Source organism: Emydura macquarii, unplaced genomic scaffold (genome assembly GCF_026122565.2).
Source record: "Emydura macquarii macquarii isolate MOO-44397 ecotype Brisbane River unplaced genomic scaffold, CSIRO-AGI_Emac_v2 contig_1363, whole genome shotgun sequence".
Taxonomy (NCBI): domain Eukaryota; kingdom Metazoa; phylum Chordata; order Testudines; family Chelidae; genus Emydura; species Emydura macquarii.
Genome location: NW_027131500.1, coordinates 16,728,338 through 16,751,953, shown reverse-complemented (window position 1 = coordinate 16,751,953; position 23,616 = coordinate 16,728,338). Strand labels below are relative to the sequence as shown.

Here is a 23,616-nt window from a genome sequence, read left to right as displayed (position 1 = left end):
AAAATAAAGTAAAACTGGAGAGACTTTCTGATACCAAGATGAAGCATTCCAATGTTGATTCAGTTATGCCTGTGAATACTAGGCAATGATCACTTGCTCAAAAAGGAATACCAATATTACCATCTAGTTGGATATAAGGGAGTTAATTCTCCTTTTCCCATCACTTTAATTATGAGAGCACAATAACATAGACATTGACAACTCTGGCTTGGAGTATTAATGTTGTAGAATGTTAAGTTTTTAATTTTTCTTTTGGCATTTCCCAGCTCTGCCAATTACATTTTTACCTCATTGTACATTTCAACTTCACATAATCTTCACTAACCACACATGTAGACCTGCTGTCCAGATTTCATTTCAAAGAAACTAGGGTCTTTAAATAATCTGTAGAAAAGCAGTTGGTACACATTGTAGATCACCAGTCTCTTAATGTGTGATAGTGTGTGATTAACTTCTTGTAAAGAATGTCTTCTATATACAAAGAGCAAAGCTTGTATGTTCAGTCTTTCCCTTTTAGAGTAAGGAAAACAACAAACAAGGAAGGAACAATTATAAACTCTCCATGAATGAGAAAGCAGGTGGAATGTGTCTCTCATTCTGTAAGAGCCTCCATGTTGAATCTTGAGGGAGTGTGCCATACTGTCCCAGCTGCAGTCATTAGAGGCTCATTAATAGATTCCCCCTTGTTATAAAAGAGAGGCAGCCCATAGTAGGGTGTTCTGTGTGATAGCTCAAAGTCTCTGGAACTTGCTCCCTACCTTGATCCAAAATAGTGGGAATGTGGTGATCTTCTGAGAATGCTGCAGAAGACTTCTATATGTGATCAGGTTTGTGGAGAAAGCTGAGGGTACGTTCCCAGAACAATGAAAGTGTGGAAAAGGGTGGGATTTTTGTAGAGACTGGCAGAATTCCTTTTTGAATAATTAATGCTGTTGGGGCTTTGTTTTTGTTTGGTTTTTGTTGTTGTTATAATACTAATTATGTGTCATGGTGCCTAGAGTTTTGTATAAGCATTGTTTGTTTTATTTAAATCTAAATAAACAATATCCTCTCACAGTCCTGCCCCATGTTAGGCAGACAAATTACGCTTAAAAGTGCAGTGAACAGCTTCGTAGCTAAATACACCACAATCACTTAAATGCAAATTATGTCCTGCAAGAGAATTACTTTACCCCTCCCAACAAAGTTCACTTTACCGGCAGAACAATAACTCCCAGCTGACTGCAACTTTGCCACTTAAAGCTGGCAATGGGATTACTCACAATAAATAAAATTAAGTATGTGCGTAAGTCTTTGCAGGATCAGGGCCAAAGTCATCATCCAGGTTGGAGAAGTGGTGACTTTAGCCTGGCCTGATACATAACATAGATTAAATCCTGTGAGTTGCTTAAGGGATTGTTTTCGCAGGGAATTGTTCCTGATCCACTCCATATGTGGACACTTATTTCAGAATGTGTGCGTTCACACAGGGAGTTATTCAGGAATAACTATTGCACTTTAAATTCATGCCCTACCTTAATCAGAAACACTTTCAAGGGTACAAAAATGCTCAGCAACTCTTGTTGACTTGAGGATAGCTGGCAATTTGCAGGAGATGCTTAAAACCTTAGAAGATTGAGCTTTGTGGTCACCTGTAGCAAATCAATGATAAAACTGCCCACAACTTAATCTTTCCTAAAACTGATAAACCAGTTCTCAGAGCTGCATCACTTTTTGAAGATAATTGGTGATACTGTAAACTGAGAAATACTGAAAATGTAATTTCTGTTTGAAATTGTACTGTAACCAGGTATGACTCCAAAATGTGGATGTGTACTTCAGTTGAATTTGGTAATCATTTTTTATCTCTACAATGATTTCTCAAAAGCTAAAAGCAAATTTATCACAAACTTGTGCATACACCTGTCCAATTAAAAATAAATCTCTCCTTTTGAAAGGAACCAGACAGACAAATCTATAAACAGAACTCCTCTAGGTACAACACAAGCATCAACAGTGCCACTCTTCCCACGCTGCCCTAACCAGGACTGGATTCAAACCTGTCACTTACAGCTAGCCAGCCCCTACAATAAATGTGTGATGGGGAAAAATATAAAAATTTGTTGAGATTATAAGTAATATAGTTCAACTTCCTAACCTAACCTTTGCAAGGATTCTCAGATGCTCTCAAAGTTACTGTGTACCTGGAGATTCATTATGATATATAACACTTTTTTATTTGCTTCAGTTATTTTCTAAACTTGACTCTGAGAACCATCTGAGCCTGAGGCTGGAGCAAACAGAGAGAAACAGAAACAAAAGCTAACTACTTTTTTTTTTTTTTTTTTTTTTTTTAATATCCACCTGCCAACTGTCAGTCAGTGCTCTCCACAATAGAGGCTGAAGCAATATAGCACAGGAGCAAAGGAGTCATGTTAGGTCAGCTTTATCAGACAGTTGTTCTGGTTTAGCTTCTTTAGCTTCCTGACAAGACAGGTCCTGAGACCATATGATGGCTACCTTTGACCTTAAGATTGTCAATCATGTCAGGAGACTTGAACATTAGAATTCCCACGACATAGGTGTGAGAGTATGCCAATATAGTGGCAGGAGACTGTGTTTATTAACATTGGGAGGAGCAAATTTACAGACAGCATTGAAAAAAATAAATTCACCATGTCTCACTATTTTTAAGGTGAATTATTTTTAAGGATAATCTTAACTTTTAAACCTTTGGAAACTGAACAGCAATCAAAAGTCGAGCTAGAACATTAGGGGTGGGATCAACAAAGGGGACTGAGGCACCTACCTGCCATTTTAGGCACCTAAATCCAACAATTAAGGTATGCCTACACTTAAAAGGCTACAGCAGCACAGCTGTAGTGCTGCAGTTGTCACTATAGCATTTCAGTGTAGAAACTCACTACAATGATGGGAGGGGTTCTTCTATTGCTGTAGTTAATCCACCTCCCTGGGAGGTGATAGCTAGATCAATGGAAGAATTTTTCCATTGCCTAGTGCTTTCTACATCGGGGATTAGGTCAGCATAGCTATGTCTCTCGGGATGTGGATTTTCACACCCCAAAGACATAGCTATGCTGATGTTAGTTTCCAGTGTAGACCAGCCCTTAGGCACCACTGGCATTCATAAAATCGCCTCTCAGCTTTCATCTATCCCTGTAGGCACCTAAATTCCCTAGGTACCTGAGTTTATAACAGTTAAAGTCCTCAAGGCACCTATGGTTGGTGGTTGGGCACATGAACATAAGAATGAACATACTGGGTCAGACCAATGGTCCATCTAGCCCAGTATCCTGTCTTCCAACAGTGGCCAATACCAGATGTGTCAGAGGGAATGAACAGAACAGGGAAACTATCAAGTGATCCATTCCCTGTTGTCCAGTTCCAGCATCTGGCAATCAAAGGCTTAGGAGCATCCAGAGCATAGGGTGGCATCTCTGAACATCCTGGCTAATAACCATTGATAGGTCTATCTTCCACGAACTTATCTAATTCTTTTTTGAAACCAGTGGTACTTTTGACTTTCACAATATCCCCTGGCAATGAGTTCCACAGGTTGACTGTGTGTTGTGTGAAGAAGTAATTCCTTTTGTTTGTTTTAAACCTACTGCTTATTAATTTCATCAGGCGACTCCTGGTTCTTGGGTTATGTGAAGGGGTAAATAATATTTCCTATCCACTTTTTTCCATACCATTCATGATTTTATAAACCACTAGTATATCCCTCTTTACTCACTTCTTTTCTAAAATGAACAGTCTCAGTCCTTTTAATCTGTCCTCATATGGAAGTTGTTCAATACCCCTAATAATTTTTCTTGCCCTTCTCTGTACCTTTTCCAATTCTAATATCTCTTCTGAGATTGGGTGACCAGAAATCCATGTAGTATTCAAGGTGTGGGCATACCATGGATTTATACAGTGGCATTATTTCCTTTTTTATTATCTAGCCATTTCCTAATGGCTCCTAACATCCTGATAGCTTTTTTTGACTGCTGATGCACGTTGAGTAGAGGATGTTTTCAGAGACCTATCCAAAATGATTCCAAGATCTTTCGTGTGTGGTAACAGCTAATTTAGAACCTATCATTTTGTATGTATAATTGGGATTATATTCAGTGTTGTAGTCATGTTAGTCCCAGGATAGTAGAGAGATAAGGTGGGTCAGGTAATATCTTCTATTGGACCAATTTCTGTTCATGAATGAGACAAGCTTTTGAGTTTACACAGAGCTCTTCTTCAGGTCTTGGAAACTGTTCAGCATAAGTAGTTAATGCATATTTCAAGGGACCATTGACTCTGTTCCACCTTTTATTTAGCTGTGACACTCTGAGTTAGTTTCCCAGATCTGAAGAAGAGTTGTGTATAAGGTCAAAAGCTTGTCTCACTCACCAACAGAAATTGATCTAATAAATATTACCTCACCCACCTTGTCTCTCTAATTGGGATTGTTTGCCAATGTGCATTACTTTGCATTTATCAGCACTGAGTTTCATCTGCTATTTTGTTGCCCAGACAGCCGGTTTTGTGAGCTCCTTTTGTAACTCTTCACAGTCCTCTTCAGACTTAACTGTTTTAAGTAATTTTGTATCCTCTGCAAACTTTGCCTCCTCACTATTTACCCCCTTTTCTAGACCATTTATGAATGTTGAACAGTACTGGTCCCTATACAGATTATAATTTCTATTGTGAGAACTGACCATTTATTCCTACCCTTTGTTTCCTACTTCAATTACGAATCCATGAAATGACCTTCCCACTTATCCCATGACTGGTTACTTCACTTAGGAGCCTTTGGTGTGGGACCTTTTCAGACTTTCTGAAAGTCCAAGTACACTGTCCACTGGATCACCTTTGTCCACATGCTTGCTGACACTTCAAAAAATTCTAATGGCTGCTGAAGTCCTGACACTGACCAGCAGCTCTGCTCCTCCGACCTAAGACCCACTGGGATTAGTTCCTCTTTCTACATGGTCTATGGGGTCAAATCAGTAGATGTGCTCAGAGCATGTCTAAACCCACACAAAACAACCGGAGGAGGAGGTGGTGGTGCATTTCCCCCTCTTTATTCTAGTAGCTAGGGCACTCATCCAGAATGTGGAAGACCTAGGTTCAATTCCTTCCTCTGTCTGATGTAGAACAGAGATTTTAACTGAAGTCTCCCAGGGGAGTGCCCTACCCCACTGAGCTATAAGGTCTTCCTTAAGCATTGATGTAGTTTGACTGCTATATTTGGAGGGGGGGAGACAAAGCAAAGCACAGCACACACTTGCATGTGCACACGTGCATGCTGAAGCCAGTTACTTGGCTCACTGGCTCTCTCCCTCTATTTGGAGTGGTACCTGCGCTGCCAGTGCTGAGGGGTGGGGTGGAACGGTCTGGCTTAATGCTGGAGCCCCAGCTGCTGCTGGTGGCCACTCTGGCACTGGCTGCTGAAGGGATGTTGCTGCTCTAGAACTGCTGCAACTGAGGGGATGTCACATGCCGGGCTCCTGCTTGCCCCCCCCCTTCCATTCCTGTATTCCCTTCTCTTGCCCCCACCCCTCTTCCCCACTGTCTCTTCCCGCCCATGTACCCCCCTAGCACTGCCCCCTGGGGGCACTAGGACCCAGGAAGCAGCATCCAGCTGCCAAGGTAGGGACCCAGAGTGCAGAAAACAGCTGCTCCAGCCCATCATGGTCCTCTGTTCCCTGTGAGCCAAAATGTGCTGGGGGGTGGAGGGTGGGAGGTGCCAGAGCTGCCTCCCTCTCACCCCTGAAAATCAAGCTGAGCAAGTTTGGCACTGGCAGAAAGAGGATGGGGTAGAGTGGCACATGACCCCGTGTGACACCCTCACATGCCTCCCCTCTGTTTGGAGGGAATGCCCCCTCCTGCACCCACCCAAACTACACCTATGCTCTTAAGCTCTCCAGGTGAAGCTAGCCCACTTAGTATAAATAATTAAATAGTAATTGAGCTAGAGAGAACATTAGAATGACTCTATAACCCAGTGGTTAGAGCACTCAGCTGGGACATGAGAGCCAGGTTTTGGTCCCCCTGATCCAAAGAATATTTAATTATTTATACGGACGAGAGGGTTTGTGGCTGTGACTTGTGAGAGGAAATAGATGCCATGCCTAACTCAGGACTGTAAATTCCAGTAGGTGCCTATCAGTTAGGCACATCAACACTCAGTTTTGCAGAGCCTAAGTCCTCCTTGTGACTATTGTACTAGAAAACTAAAACATAAATTATTTTAATACTAAATTACAGAATGTGTATGAAAATTATGCTAATCTTGAACTGATACGGTAGGTTGTAAACTTGTATAACATAGTTGCCAGCCAGCAAGTTATGATGTGAACTGTATTGCTTGCTTTATTTGCACTTCATTGCTCTGTCACTAAAAGCAAACATTGCATTTTTAGTTTAAATAAGGCTGTGATTAAGTTGCCTTTGACTTTCAAAATAACCTTGACTATTACTCTTGTGTTGAAATTGCCTGACAGTGATCAAACATTTACAATAGTACAGAGATAGTGCCTGCATCCAACAAAGATGTTGCAACTTTATTGAATTAAATGTAGTCAGGATGAAGAGTCAAGATCATGTTCCCAGATTATATTCTCAACAAGAGTGCTTTCCACAGAAAAATTTGCTCATAGGGGAGTGCATTTAGGGTCTGATCCAGTACCCATTGAAGTCAGTGGGAATCTTTCTACTGATTTTAATAGCAAAGGATCAGGCAGTCACAGGGTGGAAAAAAATCCAATATAATCTGTAGCACAGGGGCTGGATTGAGCCAGTTAGGCTTTTTCTACCCTGGCACTTTTCTAAAAATCTCCCATTATTGTACGTCAGCTTCGTTGGTAACAATGGTGGGAGCAATAGTGTAGTCAGATAAAATGGCCAACTTATCTCTAGTGTTATGTTCATGCTCCCACTATTGCTATTACTGGTGATAGCACCACATTGGGAGAGTTTTAGGAAAATGCCAGTGTAGACAAGGCCTCACTATGGCATGTCAGATGAGCCTTCTCTGGTGGGCCCCATCAAGTTCTACAGAATAGAAGTTACCTTTTTTTTCCAAAAAAATTTCTATCCCTTAAAGTTGCGAAAATACCATTGTGAATGCAAACCCATGCAGTGCTGAGTTTGCAGACCGAATGAAACAACATCTCTAAGGCTAAATGCTGCCTCATCTGTCCTCTGCAGGCACAGGATGCTCTAAACACGGCTTAAAAATTGTGCGTTTGATGGACAAAAGGGCAGACCGCACAGGGGAACAATACAGGGAGGAGGATTTCAGTGGCATGGTGAGGCAAGTGCAAGGAATGTCTCTAGTAGGTCTGCCACTATGCAGATCCAAAGGCCTAAACCTTGTAGGGGATAGGGAAGGGAAAAGTGTAAGTGGATGAAAATGTGTAATGTTTCTGCATTTGACTCTATACATGCATACTGTAGAAACAAACTTTACATTATACATTTTGGAGAGAAGATTTCCTTGCGAGAGGCATGGTCCACTAATATAAGCACTGGATTAGGGAGCAGGGAATTCAATGCTAACCTCAACCATGTCACTGATTTGACCTGTGGAAAACTCCTGAGTGAACAGTTTGGCATTGCAGCCTGCCTGGATGGTCAATAAATTCTAGTTCTGGTCTAAGGTGACAGAGGCATTTTCATATTGATGGGCCCTCTGAGATCACCTTGCCCCCAAAAGAAATATAGGGATTGTCTGTTTGCAACCTTGTCTGAACAATAAACTTGCACCAGTTAAACCAAAGTCAGTTTTCAAATCAATTGAATTAAACTAATGTTAGCCCCTGAGATTAGCTCTAGGAAAGCCTCTCCCTGTGCACACCATGGTATCTGAGCTCCATGAGTTGGGTATCGGGGATGGCTGTTCCTGTAGCATTGTCCTGCATACAATAATGGTGATGTCCTGTCAGCATTCACTTTTGTAGTGCCCTTTCTGCAATGTCAGACTCCTGGTGAGGGGCCATTTCAAGAGCAGTCCCTGACAGAGACCGCATAAAGGGCTGCCATGAGGAGAGGATACTCTGCCGAACTGTTGAGATGTCCTGAGACTTGTGGGTGTAAAGAGCCAACCACTTCCTTCCCACTCTTGAGTTTTTTGTGAACGCATCCCTATCTCCATAGGGACACTTTAGAGGGAACTACATACAATGACTGCTCTAGGTCAAAAGTCTAGCTTCCTTTAGATGCACATAATAAATACACTTGCACAAGGGCACTTTTGAAAGTGTTCTGCCAGCTGTTCAATGCAGTTCTGCTACTGTTTTGCGCTCCCTACTGGAATGTGTACATGTGCACTAAATGAAACAGGAGACCAAGACAGTTGCCCCTGTACGGATCTAGATGTGCCGTTAAATTAATACCTGGGAATGACACAGATTTGGAATGAAAGCAAATGTATTTTACTCATTTTCTTATTGGAACTGTACTCCAGCAGCAGAACTATATTACTGTATATAACATGCAGCACACAGCCTGTGTTCAATATGACTCTGTTATGTGTACCATGTCTTAAATGTCTACAATTTGTGTTTTGTTTCCAGTTCTTTAACTTTCATCCTTAGACACCAAAGTTTAAGTGATTTTACAATTTGTTGTCTAATAGCTCAATTTCAGGGTAGTCCTATCCTATCATATCTAATTGTGTATAATTTCAGATATGTATTTGTGTGTGATTTCAAGTTGTTCCCAGGAACCAGTTGATTATAGAGGCACTTTTCAAAATTAAAGATACACAAATTTGTTCTCAGTCCCGCAGTTTAATTCCTGTGCTTTTTTGTTTTATACTGTGTTTTCTAGACATTTAAAATTCAAATGTGTTTTCTAGCAAGTATCCAACTTTGTAGCTGCTAGTGCATTGTAATGCTGAAAAATCTCTTTTCTCTCAGCAAGGGGTTTTCATGCAGACCATCAGATGTAGTGCTGGTCCCACATGCTGATAGGGTCTCTTTGTTTAATGCCGAGGCTCAGGGCACACTTTTTACATTAAGAATGAGCCCGGCTCAGCAGCGCACAAAAGCTTCCCACTTGAGGGAGTGTCGGTTTCACGTTCCTGCTTTTTGTGTGTGTTTCTCTCTCACGCACACACTAACTCAATCCTGCTGGCCGAACAAAGGAGACGGTTACTTGATGGGCAAAGCCCATAGTAATCAAGCAGAACAAAAAGCGGGTTTTCAGGCTATCGAGGAAGCTAAAATAAAGCTGCTGCTGCATTGCACTAGGAATCTCCACACAATTACCCTTGGATCTAGCAACTCTCAATTTGCTCTGTCCCTAGGCTCCTGCTCAGGACTACAGCAGCGAGTCCTCGTTTGCGGGGTGGATGATGTAATACCAGCCCCAGCATATTGCCGGGGAGGCGGCAGCTTGCTCCACCCTCCCTGGACACTGTCAGCTGCAGGGTCTCTAACCCCGGCCCTGGCTCGCAGCTGTTCCGCTCAGGAGGGCGGCGGCGCGCGAAGTACCTGTGAATATCATCCTCTTCCCCACAGCGGCCGCTCCCAGGGAGGGCCGCGGGCCACTGGCGGGCATGACGCAGCCCCTTGCCCGGCCCCTGGCTGGCGGGCTGTGGTTTGACTTGGCAGGGGGCCTCGGTCGCTCCCTCGGCGGCCGGACTCGGCCTCAGCTGTTGGCTCTCGAGATCCTCTGCAGCCGGCCAGCGCCGGTTGCTGGGGTCGCTGCCGGTTGGCGGCAGCCGCATTGTGACGTCCTGGCCTCGTGCAAGCAAACGGCCGCCGTTCTAGCGGCCGGGCGCACTCTCCAGGCGCGCGCAGGCCGGGCCCGCGGTCTCGGGCGCTCAGTCAGCGGGACTCGAATGGGGTGGGGAGAGTATTGCCCGCTGCTGACACCTGGGGCGTTCCTGCAAGAGGCGAGGTCTGGGCGCTCTGTAGTCCCCGGGAGCGAGCTGGATGGGGACCTGCAGCTCGCGCTCTCTCTCTAGCTTTCCATTTGTTAAACTCCTTTGATTGAATGTTCGTGCTCATGAACGATAACAGACGGAAAGCCCCGGTGGCCTCTGATGACTTCCACATCCCCCCCCCCCCCCCACCTCTCAGTGGAGGAGACTGCAGTAAACTGCCCAACGACTTAGGCTACAGTATTCTGCTCTGTTCTGGTTCTTGTAGCGAGGCATCGCATTTCATTATGTCCCTGACAGCAGGATTTATTTTATTTCACTCTTTGCCAGTTGATGTGAATTTTTTTTTTTTTTTGACACAACATTAATAGAGAGTGCAATTTCTTCTCCTACCCTTTACTGGAAGTCAGCAGACATAGTAGCCCCCTGTTCTGTCATCAGTACCTATTGCAGTCAGAAGGGCACATCTTCACTGAAGAGTTGACACAGGCTTTTACTCACATATTGCCCCCACCCAGCAACGCACAACATCTTTTAACTCAAATTTGGCAGTGCCTGAAATCTGGGCCACATAGATCTAGCCTAGCAGGGTAGGCAGACAGGCTAAAACCTGGATGCTATTTTCACTTGGGCTGGTAACCTGTCCATTCTGCAGTGTGGATGCAGACTAAGTAACTTGAACGTTGATAGTCTGCCAATGCCTTCCCCCAATTCCCCCGAGAAGCCAGAACCACCAGTCAGCATAGGCAGGGACACCTCCAGAAAGTAACCAAATCTCACTTTTACTTAGCATGGCACACAATTTGATCTGGTGGAGGGGCTGCCAGGCCAAATTTCAGTGAGTGGCATTGTGACCCAGCACGTCAGGTTGAAATGCTGTTCAGTCTAGGGGCCCAGGGCAAACTGCCCCTATCACCCCACCAGGAGCCCTGCCCCTGCCAACAGCACACACCAAGTATGTATGGCTGCAAGTGCCACTGAGCATAGGAGAACCTATAGCTATTAAAACCTAAGTCAACTGTCCATTCTTACATGTCTTGCCTGTAATTTGTGCAAAGGCTCTGGGTGCTTTTCCACCTTCCTCTGTAACATGAGGTACAGCTCACTTGCTGGTGGATTCTCTGTACCTTAAAGTCTTTAAACCATGTTTTGAGGATTTTAATAACTCAGTCATACGTTTATTACAGGAATGGATGGGGAGGTTCTGTGGCCTGCATTGTGCAGGAGGTCAGACTAGATGATCATAGGGGTCCCTTCTGATCCTTGAGTCAATGAATCTATCTCCCTAGCAAGGCATGGTGCTGCCTTCTCAGGGTGACAAGCTTCTGCTGGAAAATCCTCTACACTGTCTCATGCCCTGAATTTGCCTCCTGGTTTTGACATGAGTTATATTAAAAGTCATCATCTTGAGTTGAATCCATAAATTGCCATCAGTTGGAACAGAGGCCATGGACAGAAATCTAGAGCATGCTAAACTGCAAGTTTAAATTAGTGAGTTTACAGGTTGAATACTTCCATGCAGAGACCCAAGAAGTACAGATCAGTTCTCCTACAATACACTATGAAGCAATTCATAGAGCAGCACAGCTTAGTGCAGTGCTAAGAACCCTTGGAGATGCCCCCAGAAATCCTCACACCAGTGAGAACATGGCAATTCTGGCATGGCTTGAGTGTGGTGTTGCAGTGTGGACGTTCACCTGGGTTAGACTAATCAAGGTGCCCAGACCAGATTAAGTCTACTGTGAAGACAAAGACTTTAAGGTCAGAAGAAACCATTTGTGATCATCTAGTCTTAGCCCTTGCACATTTCAGGTCAAAGAACCCCATCCACTCCTATAATAGATTCCTAACCCCTGGCTGAGTTACTGAAGTCCTAAAATCACAGTTTAAAGACTTCAAGTTACAGAGAATTCACCATTTACACTAGTTTAAACCTGCAAGTGACTCGTGCCCTAGCCTGGAGAGGAAGGCAAAAAACCCTTGGGGTCTCTGCCAATCTCACCAGGTGGGAAAATTCCTCCCCGCCCCCAAACTATGGTGATCAGTTAGACCCAGAGAATGGGGCAAGACCTACCTGGCAGATACCTGGGAAAGAATTCTCCATAGTAACTCAGAGCCCTCCCCATCTAGTTTCCTGTTTCTGGCTGTTGGGGATTTTTGCTACTGGCAGTCACTGATGGGATACACGCCATTGTAGGCAGTCCCATCATACCATCCCCTCCATAAACTTATCAAGCTCAGTCTTGAAGCCCCGGTTAGGTTTTTTTTTTTTTTTTTGCCCCTGCTGCTCCCCTTGAAAGACTGTTCCAGAACTTTACTCCTCTGATGGTTAGAAACCTTCACCTAATTTTGAGCCTAAACTTGTTGATGGCCAGTTTACATCCATTTGTTCTTGTGTACACACTGATGCTTAGTTTAAATAACTCCTTCCCTGGTATTTATCCCTCTGATGTATTTATAGAGATCAATCATACTCCCGTCACCCTTCTTTTGGTTAGGCTAAACCTCTTTGAATCTCCTCTCATAAGGTAGATTTTCCATTCCTTGGATCATCTACAGATTCATTACAAATCCTTGCTATTGGACTTGCAATTTCATATGCCAGTTCCTTGCATATTCTTGGATGGAGATTATCTGGGGGCTCCCCGATTTATTCCCATTAAATTGTTTGAGTTTGACTTTCACCTCAGATGTGGTCATTTCTACCTTCATATCCTTGTTGCCATTAGCAACCATGCCACTACCCCAAGCTCTTCATTACCCTCATTAAAAACTGAGGCAAAGTATTTGTCTAGGTGTTGGGCCATGCCTAGATAATCTCTAATCTCCACCTAAACCTCAATGCCTCAATCCTCCCACTTCTTTTCTTATTTATATGGCTATGGAACCCTTTACTATTGGTTTTAATTCCCTTTGCAAGTCCAACTCTGCTTGGCTTTTGGCAGTTTTCACTTTATCCCTACACTTTCTCACCAAGAGGTAGCTTTTCTTGCTGATTCCTCTTCCATTCCTTGTAGGTTTTCTGCTTTCTCTTAATTACTGGTTTTGAGATACTTGCTCATCCAGCTTGGTCTGCAACCCATCCTTATGAATTTCTTCCCCTTGCTTCGGATGCAGGGCTCAGTTGCCTCTGGCTCCCTGGGCTAGTACCTGCTGCTAAAGCTAGAGTAGAAATGACAATCACTTATCAGTAGAGAAGCAATTTTTTAATTTATCCCAAGGGCCAATCTAAGGGTATTTGGCAGGGTTTCACAGGATGGAGAGTGTTAGATACAGAGTACTTAGCTGTACATGATTGCTGGCTAGTTTTGACAATCTGGGTGAAAAATAAGAATGGGCACATTGATACTGCCTCACTGAGGGTTGCATGCTCAATTAACCTTTTATTCACAACTCCAACTCCCTCCTCTGAGCACTCTCTAACCTTCCAGTCTCCTCTTCCCACTCCGTTCCCTCAGCCTCTTGACTTGTCTATTTTTCCTCTTACCACATCCTCTGCAGCAGCATCCTGATGCCGTTCAGTTGAATTGTTTTGTGCATCTCACAACACTGCATGCCAACAAACCAAATCCTAGAGTTGCATGTCTAAAGATTTGGTGCACCCTAGTTCTATTGTGTGCAACAGTTTAACTGGGAGGCAGCTGTGACCCTTCCATGCCTAGAGCAGCCACCTGAAAATGCCAAGGTCAGGGCAGGCTAGGCTGTAAAAGGAGAGCAGCTTCTCCCAGCAGTGGTGGGTGGCACTGAAGCCAGACTTCCCAACCACTCACAAACTCTGCTTCTGATTTCCCCCAAACCTGTTATCAAGAAGCCAGAACACAAACACACACAGCCCCCTTTACTGCATTCCAGTCTCCGGCTCCCAGTCAGCCACTAGGTCCAGTAAAGAGATCAGTTATTTAAACTCTATGCTCTTTACTAAAAAGGTTCCCTCTGACCTCAAAGGGTCAGCCACAGTACCAGATCAATATAAGTTTGGATCTTACCCAAAATACCACGCTGCCAGCCAATGCTTTAGTAACTAAAACTAAAGGTTTATTATAAAAAGAAAGAAACAAACCATAAAAGAAATGTTAAAGGATTAAAGCAATCCGATACATACAAATGATTTGAAAGTCCATGTACATCAGGTTTCTAGAAGAATTGTGGAGTTTGCAGGCTTGTATAGTCCCTCTGGTATACATCCAGTCTTGGATGGGTCTCAGTCCTTTGTTTCACAGCTTCAGTTTAGTTGTAGATGAGCTGATCCAGAAGTAGGGTGGTAGCTGAAGCTGAATCCCCATTGAAGAACAAAATGGATTCCCAGGCCTTTGCCTTATATACCCTCTGGCCCTTCCCATGCTGTTTGTGGAACTTTACAGGAACAAAATGGAGTCCAGAGTCACATGAGCAAGTCCTGATGACTCATCAGGTATACCTCTGGCTTTTCCCACTGGGTCCCTTGCATCTGTGGATGTCTCAATGAGCCATTAGCAGGATATTGTTCTGTTGCCACCCTGTCTCAGGTGTGTCTCAGACAGCACAATTTGAAATACAGCTATATCAAATACATCCATAACTTCCATTACACATATAACACATGAACATAAGTAGCCTCTTACTTAGCATATTATAACCTTTCTAACAGTACCAGACATGAATTATGGTTTTGACATACTGATGTCACATAATATAATAAATGCCCCCCACCAATCCAGCCAGCGTGACACCCCCAACGTGAGACTGGTGTAGAGGTGTATTCAGGAGTTCTGATTACTCCCTTCAAGGGCCCCCCTGATCCAGCCAGTGTGACAGCAGCACCCTGGGGCATGGCACAGAAACCAAGCTCATCCTTAAGGCTTTGTCTATACAGAAAAGATGTGCTGCTTTGAGTATACTGATGTAGTTCAGGTGGTATAATCTGTCTTGTATGGATGCAGTTATACCGATATAAATGTGCTTATACTGGTAGAGCTTTTTTCCACACAGGAAGGAACCTTTATATCAGCATAACTGCGTCTACCAGTATAACTTAATCAGTAAAAGATCACACCCCTAACTGACATAGTTATACTAGTACAAAAGCTGTGTGTAGACCATGACTAATAAATCAGGGAAGAGGGCACTGTAGGGACAGTGTGATTGCAGGAGAGAGGTTTAAAAATATCCAACAAAAAAGAGGAACAAGTTTTTTTGCTAAGTTTTGCCAAAAATTAATCCAGTGTTTCAGCCAGGCCTGTAACAGATGCCAGAACTGTAACTTCTGTGGGCCTGTCACAGGATGACAGACCTCTTTAAGAGGAAGCGGGGGTCCAGTGCACCTGTGAAAGATTACTTATTGTCCAGTTGGGCTTAAGGGAAGGCGCTGAGCCTTATAAAATAGAAAACAACCTCAGGGGAAGATGGCTACCTGCTGACCTCTCTCAAATTGAAACCTGTAGGAAATGGAGGCAGGGGTGCCATTTAGGGAGGCGTCAGGGGAGGCTCCTGCCTTCCCCTTCCCCCATTTTTGTACAGGAAGTCTGATCGCTGCACACGTCCTAGCTCACCTGAGTGTGGAATGAATGTGAGTTCTGCAGAGGAGAGATGCTGCTCCCAACTTGTATCCCTGTGGCAGGGAGTCAGTATTTTGTTTACAAATATAGGCAGAGTGATTTAGCTAAGAAAGGGCTGGTGATTAGATAAGCCTGTAAAACAGGTATCCCTGAGGGGTCCTGGGGGGGATGTTGAAGAGACAATGCAGGGGACTTAGAAGAAATACAGCCAAGTCCTCTGAGCCAAGGTTATGTTCAGAAAAGTGGGGGATAGGTGAAAAGAAGGGGCCAAAACCAGTGGTATAGAGAAATTCCCACTCCACCTATGATGCTTATGTGGCGCCATCACCATTGTATCTGACTGCCTCACAATGTCTAACCTATTTCTCCTCACAGCCCCCTCTGTGAGGTAGAGCAGTGCTATTATCCCCATTGTACAGATGGGGCACTGAGGCACAGAGAGACTAAGGGCCAGATTTTTCAAAGGTTTTTAGGCACCTACTGGGATTTTCAAAAGTGCTTAGAGGGTTAGGTATTTTGTAAATCCCACTAGATGCCTAGTTGCATCTTTGGGTGCCTAAAAACCCTTGAAACGCTCCCTAAGGCACTGGCTTGAGGTCATATAGGAAGTCCAGGGGGGAAGTAGAACTCAGGTCTCTGAGAGCTATCCACTGGACCAGCTATCTCTCTGCTGCATGGTGCAAAAAAAAAAAAAAAAAAAAAGGGGGGATTGGGGCTCTGATATATGGGAGTAAAACCAAGAAGGCCAGTTCTCTGAGACTCCAGCAAATGATCGCAGGCAATTGGGAAGGATGTCAAGGTTGATAGCATGAAAAGCAGCACAGAGGTCAGGAAGGACAAAGAAAAAGAGAGAATGAGTCAGATGAGAGGCGATCACATAACCCCCAAGAGGTGATAGGTTCTGCCCTATGCTCGGCTGTAGAGCAATGGCTGCTGTGAAATTTTACATTTTAACTGAAAACCATTTTGTTTTGTCATTTTTTGTTCCGAGTTTGAAAAAGGAAGGAATAAGAAAATGTTGTAGGAGTATGAGATGTTTTTATGCCTCAGATTCTTAGGGTTTTAGCTGTATTCAGGCCAATTCCAGAATAAAGAATAGAAATTGCATCCAGCGTTCATAAAGTTGATGATTGTCTTGATTTGTATTATTCACTGGGCACCATCTGTGTGCTCAACACTGTCCAGAATGGCAGAAAATGTAATTCCTGAGCCAATGCATGTAAAATGTGTAGTCCTGGATAAGATGACTCTTAAGTATGAAGTGTATAGTTATTGAGCACATAGATATATTAATATGAGTGGAGGCGCTGATGGAATAGAAGTTTTTTACCTGATTAAGGACTGGAAGATTTGACCCTCCACCTTTTTTTTTCCAAGAGGAAGAGCTGCCCAGAGCTCCTGTGCCTGTTTATTTTCCTTTCTTGCCTGAATTAGCCCTGATATACCTCAGAACACTCTATTTTTTTCCCCTCAACTTTAAAATGTGGAATTTTCTTGGTGTTTGAATTGCAGTTCTCACAGGAGAATTTTTAAATCCAATCACTATAGTGTTGTGTTTAAGAGCCTTCTGGAAAGTAACTAGCCTTTAAACAGAAGTTGCAGTGTTGCCAACTCTCATGATTTTGTCATGAGTCTCATAATTATTATTTTCCTTAAAGCCCCACCTCCTGGAGTCAAGTGGATGTGATGATTTCAGCCTTCATTCTTACAGGAAAAGTAAGTTTCTAGCCCTCATGCCTGTGGGGAAAGTTTCAAAACATGATCCCTAAAGGCTCAAAAAACAGAAGGGAAGTAAAAAGAACACATCTATTATTTTTACGTAATCTCATGATTATTAAGCCCATTTTATGATTTTTGGTAAACCTGACTCATAATTTTTGAACATTTGGGGTTGGCAATACTATGAAAGTGACTTGAAAGTGTCAATTTCATTCATGTTTAAAGTCCGTTTCTAGTTCATTATTTGTAGTATGGTAACACCACTAGAGCCCTAGGCAAATACAGTATAAACTCATGGGGCTTTGCCCTAGTAGGATGTTTATAAAAGTTAAATGATCTATTCCAAGGATGAACCACAAAAAATAAGTAGCTTAAACGATAGAAAGTAATCTAGATTTTTCTACCATTCTTTCAATTGTTGTATTCAAGAGTTTTTAACAAAGTAAGAATATACATTAACATTTTAAACCTAACCAGTGTCTCTTAAGAGATTTGACACAAGATGTCAGAACGTGTTAGTTTTAGAGGTGAGTGGGTCTAATATTTATTTAATTTTCTCTCTATATATAGGAATTAGATACAGTGCTCCTGTCAGTTCATTTCTAAGTTATTAGCCGCAAAATAAAACAAAAAACACCCTAGAGTTTTCAGGTGCCTGAGTAGCCCCTGAAATCACGGTTAAAGTTGCCCCCTGCAAAAAAATTTGAAGTGGCACCCCAGAGATGAGGAAGACATATTGACTGTGACTCTATATGTTTGTTACAGTGCTGCAGCAATGTACAGCTGCAGCACAGCTTGAGTGAAATGAATCCATAGATGACTGGAGAGAGGAAGTAAGGAGATTAGTTCTGTCATTGGATATGTATCAGGCAACAGAAATTTCTGACGATTCTGCACTATGTCCTGTAATTCTTAGGAAGACTTGGGAATCAGCTCCCAGTAGATCAGCAACACAATATAGAGTGCATCTGACAGTGAGATTAGTCCAGCTGAATAAAAAAGGTCATTGTCACCCTAATAGAAAAATAGATCACTTGGGTGCCTTCTCGATGTGATCTGGCCTTACCTAGTTAACCCCCGAACTTTTTAAAGCACCTGATGGCATCACTGCTGTAATGATGATAGATTAGTCACATTTTGGATTGCTTTAAGTTGCTCCACACTAATCCATCCCATATTTTTCCACAAAGAAGAAACCTTAATGTAAATCAGACCTAGTCCTGAGGTAGAAGCATTCTTTATTGCAGGCTACAGTGCACATGGGCTGATATTCTCTTTAGTGGGGGATATGAGGAGGAAGGTTTCAGGGGCCTATTACAACCTTTTTCCTCCCCTTTGTCTTGCTTCATTCTTGTGTGTACCAGTGAGTACTTTGGCAGTTGACGATATTTGTCTTGTATTTCTCACCCTTCGCAAAAGCTGTCTTCTGCTTAACATGCACATTCTTTCCTTCAGAGTAGTTTCCCTCCTCAATAGGCTATTTCAGTTGGCTAAATGCCAAACAGTAGGGTGAGCTGCATGAAAAAGCCTTGATCATAGACAGGCGGTCTTACAATTTCTTTCTTGTATTCAAGATGCAGATGGATGCTATTAGAATGATTTTAATTTAGAATATGCACATCTTTTCTTCAAGATTGAGATTAATACTAAATATTTATATTGTGCTTTTCATCTTGAAAATGCTCTACAAACATGAATCCTGACAACATTCCTACGAAATAGGTATGAAATAGATTTTATACTTTTTTTTTCCTTTTCTTTTTTTTTTAAAGACAGTGAAACTGAGGCATATAGTAAGTTAGTTGTCCAAGGACACATCACACACAAGTTATCAGAGTCAGGATCAGAACTCAGGAGTTCTCAATGCTCCAGTAAAGTTCTATACCATGCGTTTTGGTCTAAAAATGGTCACGTTTCACTTGGCAACACATTGTTCTCCAGGTGAGAAAAGGTGATATGTGCCATCACCAATGAAAATATCCTAAGTAAGAGCTATACTAGACAAATTTGATCTACTTCTGAAAACCTTAGGGCCAAATTCTCTCTTGCACGAAGATCCAGTTTAGCAAAGGAGATCAGAGGACTATCAGAGCCTTTGTTCCTAATTCATAGTTCATAACAATAGAAAATGACTTTGGCATTGTCCTCCCTCTCCCCACCCCAATCTGCCTATTGGCAAGGACAATACAGGGCATATACTGATATAGTTATAGTGAACGCAGCTATGTTGGTATAAAAGGGCTTATACTAGCATAGCTTACTCTGGTGAGGCAAGGCCATGCCTACACTAGAAGGAATACCAGTATAATATACGGGTAAAATGCTTCTAGTGCAGATACAGCTATGCTAGCAGTGCTTTGTACTGGTATAGCAGAACCATCCCCATGAATAAAATAAGCTATACTAGCAGAACCGCAGCTTTGCCAGTATAGCTGCATCTGCACTAGGGATTTGTGCCAACTATGTGTCAGGAGTAAGGCACTGCAGCTGTACCTGCTTACTACTTCTGATACCCTAACAAGCCAGCTAGGCCGTCTGATGGACCTTCTGCCAGATTGATTCAGGAAGCTAACAGGCCAGTTCTTAAGCCCAGAAGCAGCAGTAGCTTGCTGGCTGCTCAATGCACATGTCCACCGACTCTCTGCTTTCTTGTGCTCATTTCTCACCAAGCCCTATTCCTTCTTTGCTCCTCCATGGCGGTAGTCCAGATCCTGCCCTTCACTCATCTTGTTCCCAACCTGTCCCAGCCTTGTGTCTGCCTCAGAACCAGCTCTGGGCCTGCCTTCCCTGACTCCTGGTAATTCAGTTCTGCCCCTCAGCTCTGATTCCTGACTCCGATTCTGTCTTGACCCTTGGCTATGACATATGGATTCCAACCAGTTGACCTGACTCCTATCACTAGGCCTGACCACCTATGACCCGATTCCATGACATGTTGGTTAGGGATCACACTCCAACCAACAAAGGTGTACTAGCACAAGTCTGCCATGTAAATATTGCTGTATTCTGATTAGGAAACTGAAATAAGATATACTGGTATATGACACCTTTATACCAGAATAACTGTCTAAACTAGGACATTTACCAGTATAGCTAAGTCAGCAAAAATATCCCCCTAACTGACATAGTTACATCAATAAAATTTCTAAGGGCTTGTCTACACTTAAAACGCTGCAGCAACACCTCTGTAGCACTTCAGTGAAGATGCTACCAATGCCAATGGAAGGGCTTCTCCCATCAGTGTGGGTACTCCACCTCCTTGAGAGGTAGTAGCTAGTTTGACGGGCTAATTCTCCTAATGACCTAGCACTGTCTACACCTGGGGTTAGGTCAGTTTAACTGAATCGCTCAGGGGTGTGGATTATTCACACCCAGAGCGATGTAGATATACAGACCTAATTTCCTAATGTACACCAGGCCCAAGTATAGACCAGCCTACAGAATCTGACTGGGGCAGAGACTGATCTGTGAGGTTTGATTTCTAAGCCTTTCTAAGGCTGTGTTTACACTACACAATTAAGTCAATCTGTGTTACCTCGAACTTCCTGTGGAGTTCCCAGCTGGAGCCTGGCTACTACCTGGGCTCTCAGCTTCCTGCTCCACATGGCTCCAGCCTGAGTATCAGGCAGCAAGGCTCCAGCTGTCAGCACTGCTGGGGATCACAGCTGAAACAAGCCCCTGCTCCCGATTTCAAAGCAGGGACCCTACCAGTAGTTAAATTGACATTCTTGTCAATTTCACGGCTCTGGCTGTCAGCCACCCTGACAGCCAACAGGGCCAGACAATGAGAGTAGTAGTGTCTATACAAACACTGCATCTCCCCAACTATGTCAACCTAAGCCTTACGCCTCGTCAAGGTGGAGTTACAAGGTTGGCCTAGGGGGTGAGTTACAGTGCCTGGAGGAATATTAGTGTGTATGCTTACATAGATATGTCAACATGAGCTGCCCTGATCGAGGTAGTTACATTGATCTAATTTTTAAGTGTAGACCAGGCCTAAGAGATGGCCCGCTGAGGATGCAAAGACCTTTAATGATGATAGTAATGATGACCCCTAATAACCATTTGGCAGACTTATCATCATTAAGGGTCTTTGCATCCTCAGTGGACCATCTCTTAGACCTGAACTTAACTGACTAGGAACTTAAATCACTAGATACACCCCTGAGCGATGTAGCTATACTGACCTAATCCCCAGTGTAAGCAGTGCTAGGTCAACTGTAGAATTCTTCCATCAACCTAGCTCCTGCCCCTTGGAGTGGTGGATTACCTACACAAATGGGAGAACCCCTCCCATTGGCGTACATAGCGTCTACACTGAAGTGCTGCAGTGGTGCTGCCACGGTAGCCTTTTAAATGTAGGCATATGCCTAGAGAAAATAGGGAGTCCAAACGCTATTGTATGTATAGGTAAAGGGAGAAAGTGACACTGGCTCTAAGGGCACTTAAGCTGGTTGAGGGAGGGTGAGTCACTCATCTCTCTCTGGATATAGCAGCAGGAGCTAACTCTGACAAGAGAATAGCAGAACAGGAACTTGCTTTTCAGACATAAAGTTCATTCTTTTCTTTATGTAACTAGGATGAGACTGTCTTATGTAGCTCATTTTATGAGGTATGTTAGCAAACCATTTATTTTAATTCAAATTCCCCTGTATTTATTGTTTGATTTCTGTTGTATAGGTAATTGCACACAGACATCCCCAAGTACAAGAGCACATTACAACCTCTAAGGAGAAGTGCTGAAGGTTAAAGAATTGCTGTAACATACACTTTCCTCTGTCTTGGTCAAGGATCCCATCTTGCCATGCTCTGTATTCTAAGGTGTGAGGGGCACAGGAACCAGTTATAATGGCTTTACCCCAGTTGAGGGTCCTCCAGTCGCCCCCCCAGTGGAATTCTCAGCTGGCCAGCCACCTCCAAATTCCACTTTTGTGCTGTGTGGAAGAGTCTTGCCTCCAATGACCAATTTGGAGAAAAGGGAAGTGTAAGGTTTTTTTATTTTTGTTTTTTTTCCTTTTCATTATACACAATTGCAGACGAAGTCATGGAAATGATGTACAGGGAAGTTCATAAAAATCATTGCATGGGAAATTACAGCTGGAATAAGCTATCACATTTCTGTGGATTCTACGTACACAGTGTTCAACATGAACTATCCAATTTTACTTTACAAAGTAAGTGTATCTGGATCAATTAGGCAGATTTTGTTTAGTCCTTTTTAAAAAAAAAAAATGCAAAAGCCTAATGGAACTGGAAAACGTTATTTTCTTGGAAGATTTATGAATAAACATCTCTGATTGCTGATGACAAAGATGCTATAACATTTCTGGGTTCTAATCAGGGTCACAAAACTAGTATGCTCATTGCAAAGCTAAGAGGTGTTTCAGCCAACTTCTGTTCTGTAGCTGTTTTGTTTTTGAGATTTGTTCAGCAGTTGTATTACTCTTTAAAACATGAGATGTGATGACATATCTTTGTAAGCACTTAGAAATGAGGTAAAAGTCAAGAAACTATTTGGACTGGTCTTTCTGAGGCACCATTGAAGTTCCGTATATGAATCTACTCACAGAGTTTTTCCCAAATCGTCAAGTGTGCAACCTCCAAAACTGAGCTGGAATTCCAGTCCGAAGCCCCACAGCTCCGCCACTTTCTATGTGAATCCTGGGGAATCCCAGGAGGAAAGTGCTCCTTATCCTAGCTTCAGTGCAGCACTACCAATTTACACAAGCTGAGGATTCTGACCTTCTATTGTGTTTTTTTTTTTTTTTTAAATCCATTGAACATTTGCTTGAAAATCCTCTTTTGTATCTTAACATGTAATAGATGTAGTGATGTATGTTTTTAATTATATGCCTTTACCTTACCCATCACTTCTGACTGATTCTCACATAACTGAGGCTTGTGGAGAGCAAGTTACAGGGGTATGGGCACTAGTTTAGGACTTGGCAGACCTAGGCCCAAGTCTCTGCTCTGCTACAGACTTTCTAGGTGACCATGGGTAAGTCATTTAGCTTCTCTGTGCCTCAATTCCCTGTAAAATGGGGCGAATTAGCATTTCCCTATCTCACAGGGGTGTTGTGAGCATAAATTCATTAAAGATGGTGAAGTGCTCTCATACTGCAGTGATGAGGGTCCTATAAATTCCTAAATTAAATAGCTCCCTATGGGGGGGTGGGGGTGTTCTTCTATCTAAGTCTTTTTTAAAATATGTATTAATGCTGATTCTATGTTAAAATTAATTAAATATATAGAAGTTTCAAATACGACATCAGAAAAGCCATCTAAATAATGCAAGCTAATTCAGATTATTTAATTTTTCATTTCTTTTTTCTTTTGAAAGACACCTTATATATTTTTATACAAAGTATAAACTAATTCCCAGTTCCCCCCCCAGAAAGGCATTTGTGTGTTAAAACAACTTGTATGCATATATGGCAATAGATTGTCAACAAAGGCCTAAAGAAGCATGGACTAACACAGGGATTCTCAAAC

At 42.9% G+C, this 23,616-nt stretch overlaps 1 protein-coding gene and 1 long non-coding RNA gene across 2 annotated transcripts in view; one reads left to right on the top strand and one right to left on the bottom strand.

Moving 5' to 3' along the window:
- Positions 1–9,827, bottom strand: part of SPMIP2 (sperm microtubule inner protein 2) — a 64,437-nt gene extending 54,610 nt beyond the window's left edge. The window contains exon 1 of the mRNA XM_067551820.1: positions 9,480–9,827. Within this exon, the coding sequence (XP_067407921.1) occupies positions 9,480–9,546 (67 nt within the window). The 5' untranslated portion in view covers positions 9,547–9,827. The remainder of the gene's footprint in view (positions 1–9,479) is intronic.
- On the top strand, positions 731–23,127 carry LOC137155496 (uncharacterized). Its single transcript, XR_010920498.1, has 2 exons — positions 731–827; positions 21,805–23,127. It is a non-coding gene; the product is annotated as an uncharacterized lncRNA (long non-coding RNA).
- The last annotated feature ends 489 nt before the right edge of the window (positions 23,128–23,616 follow it).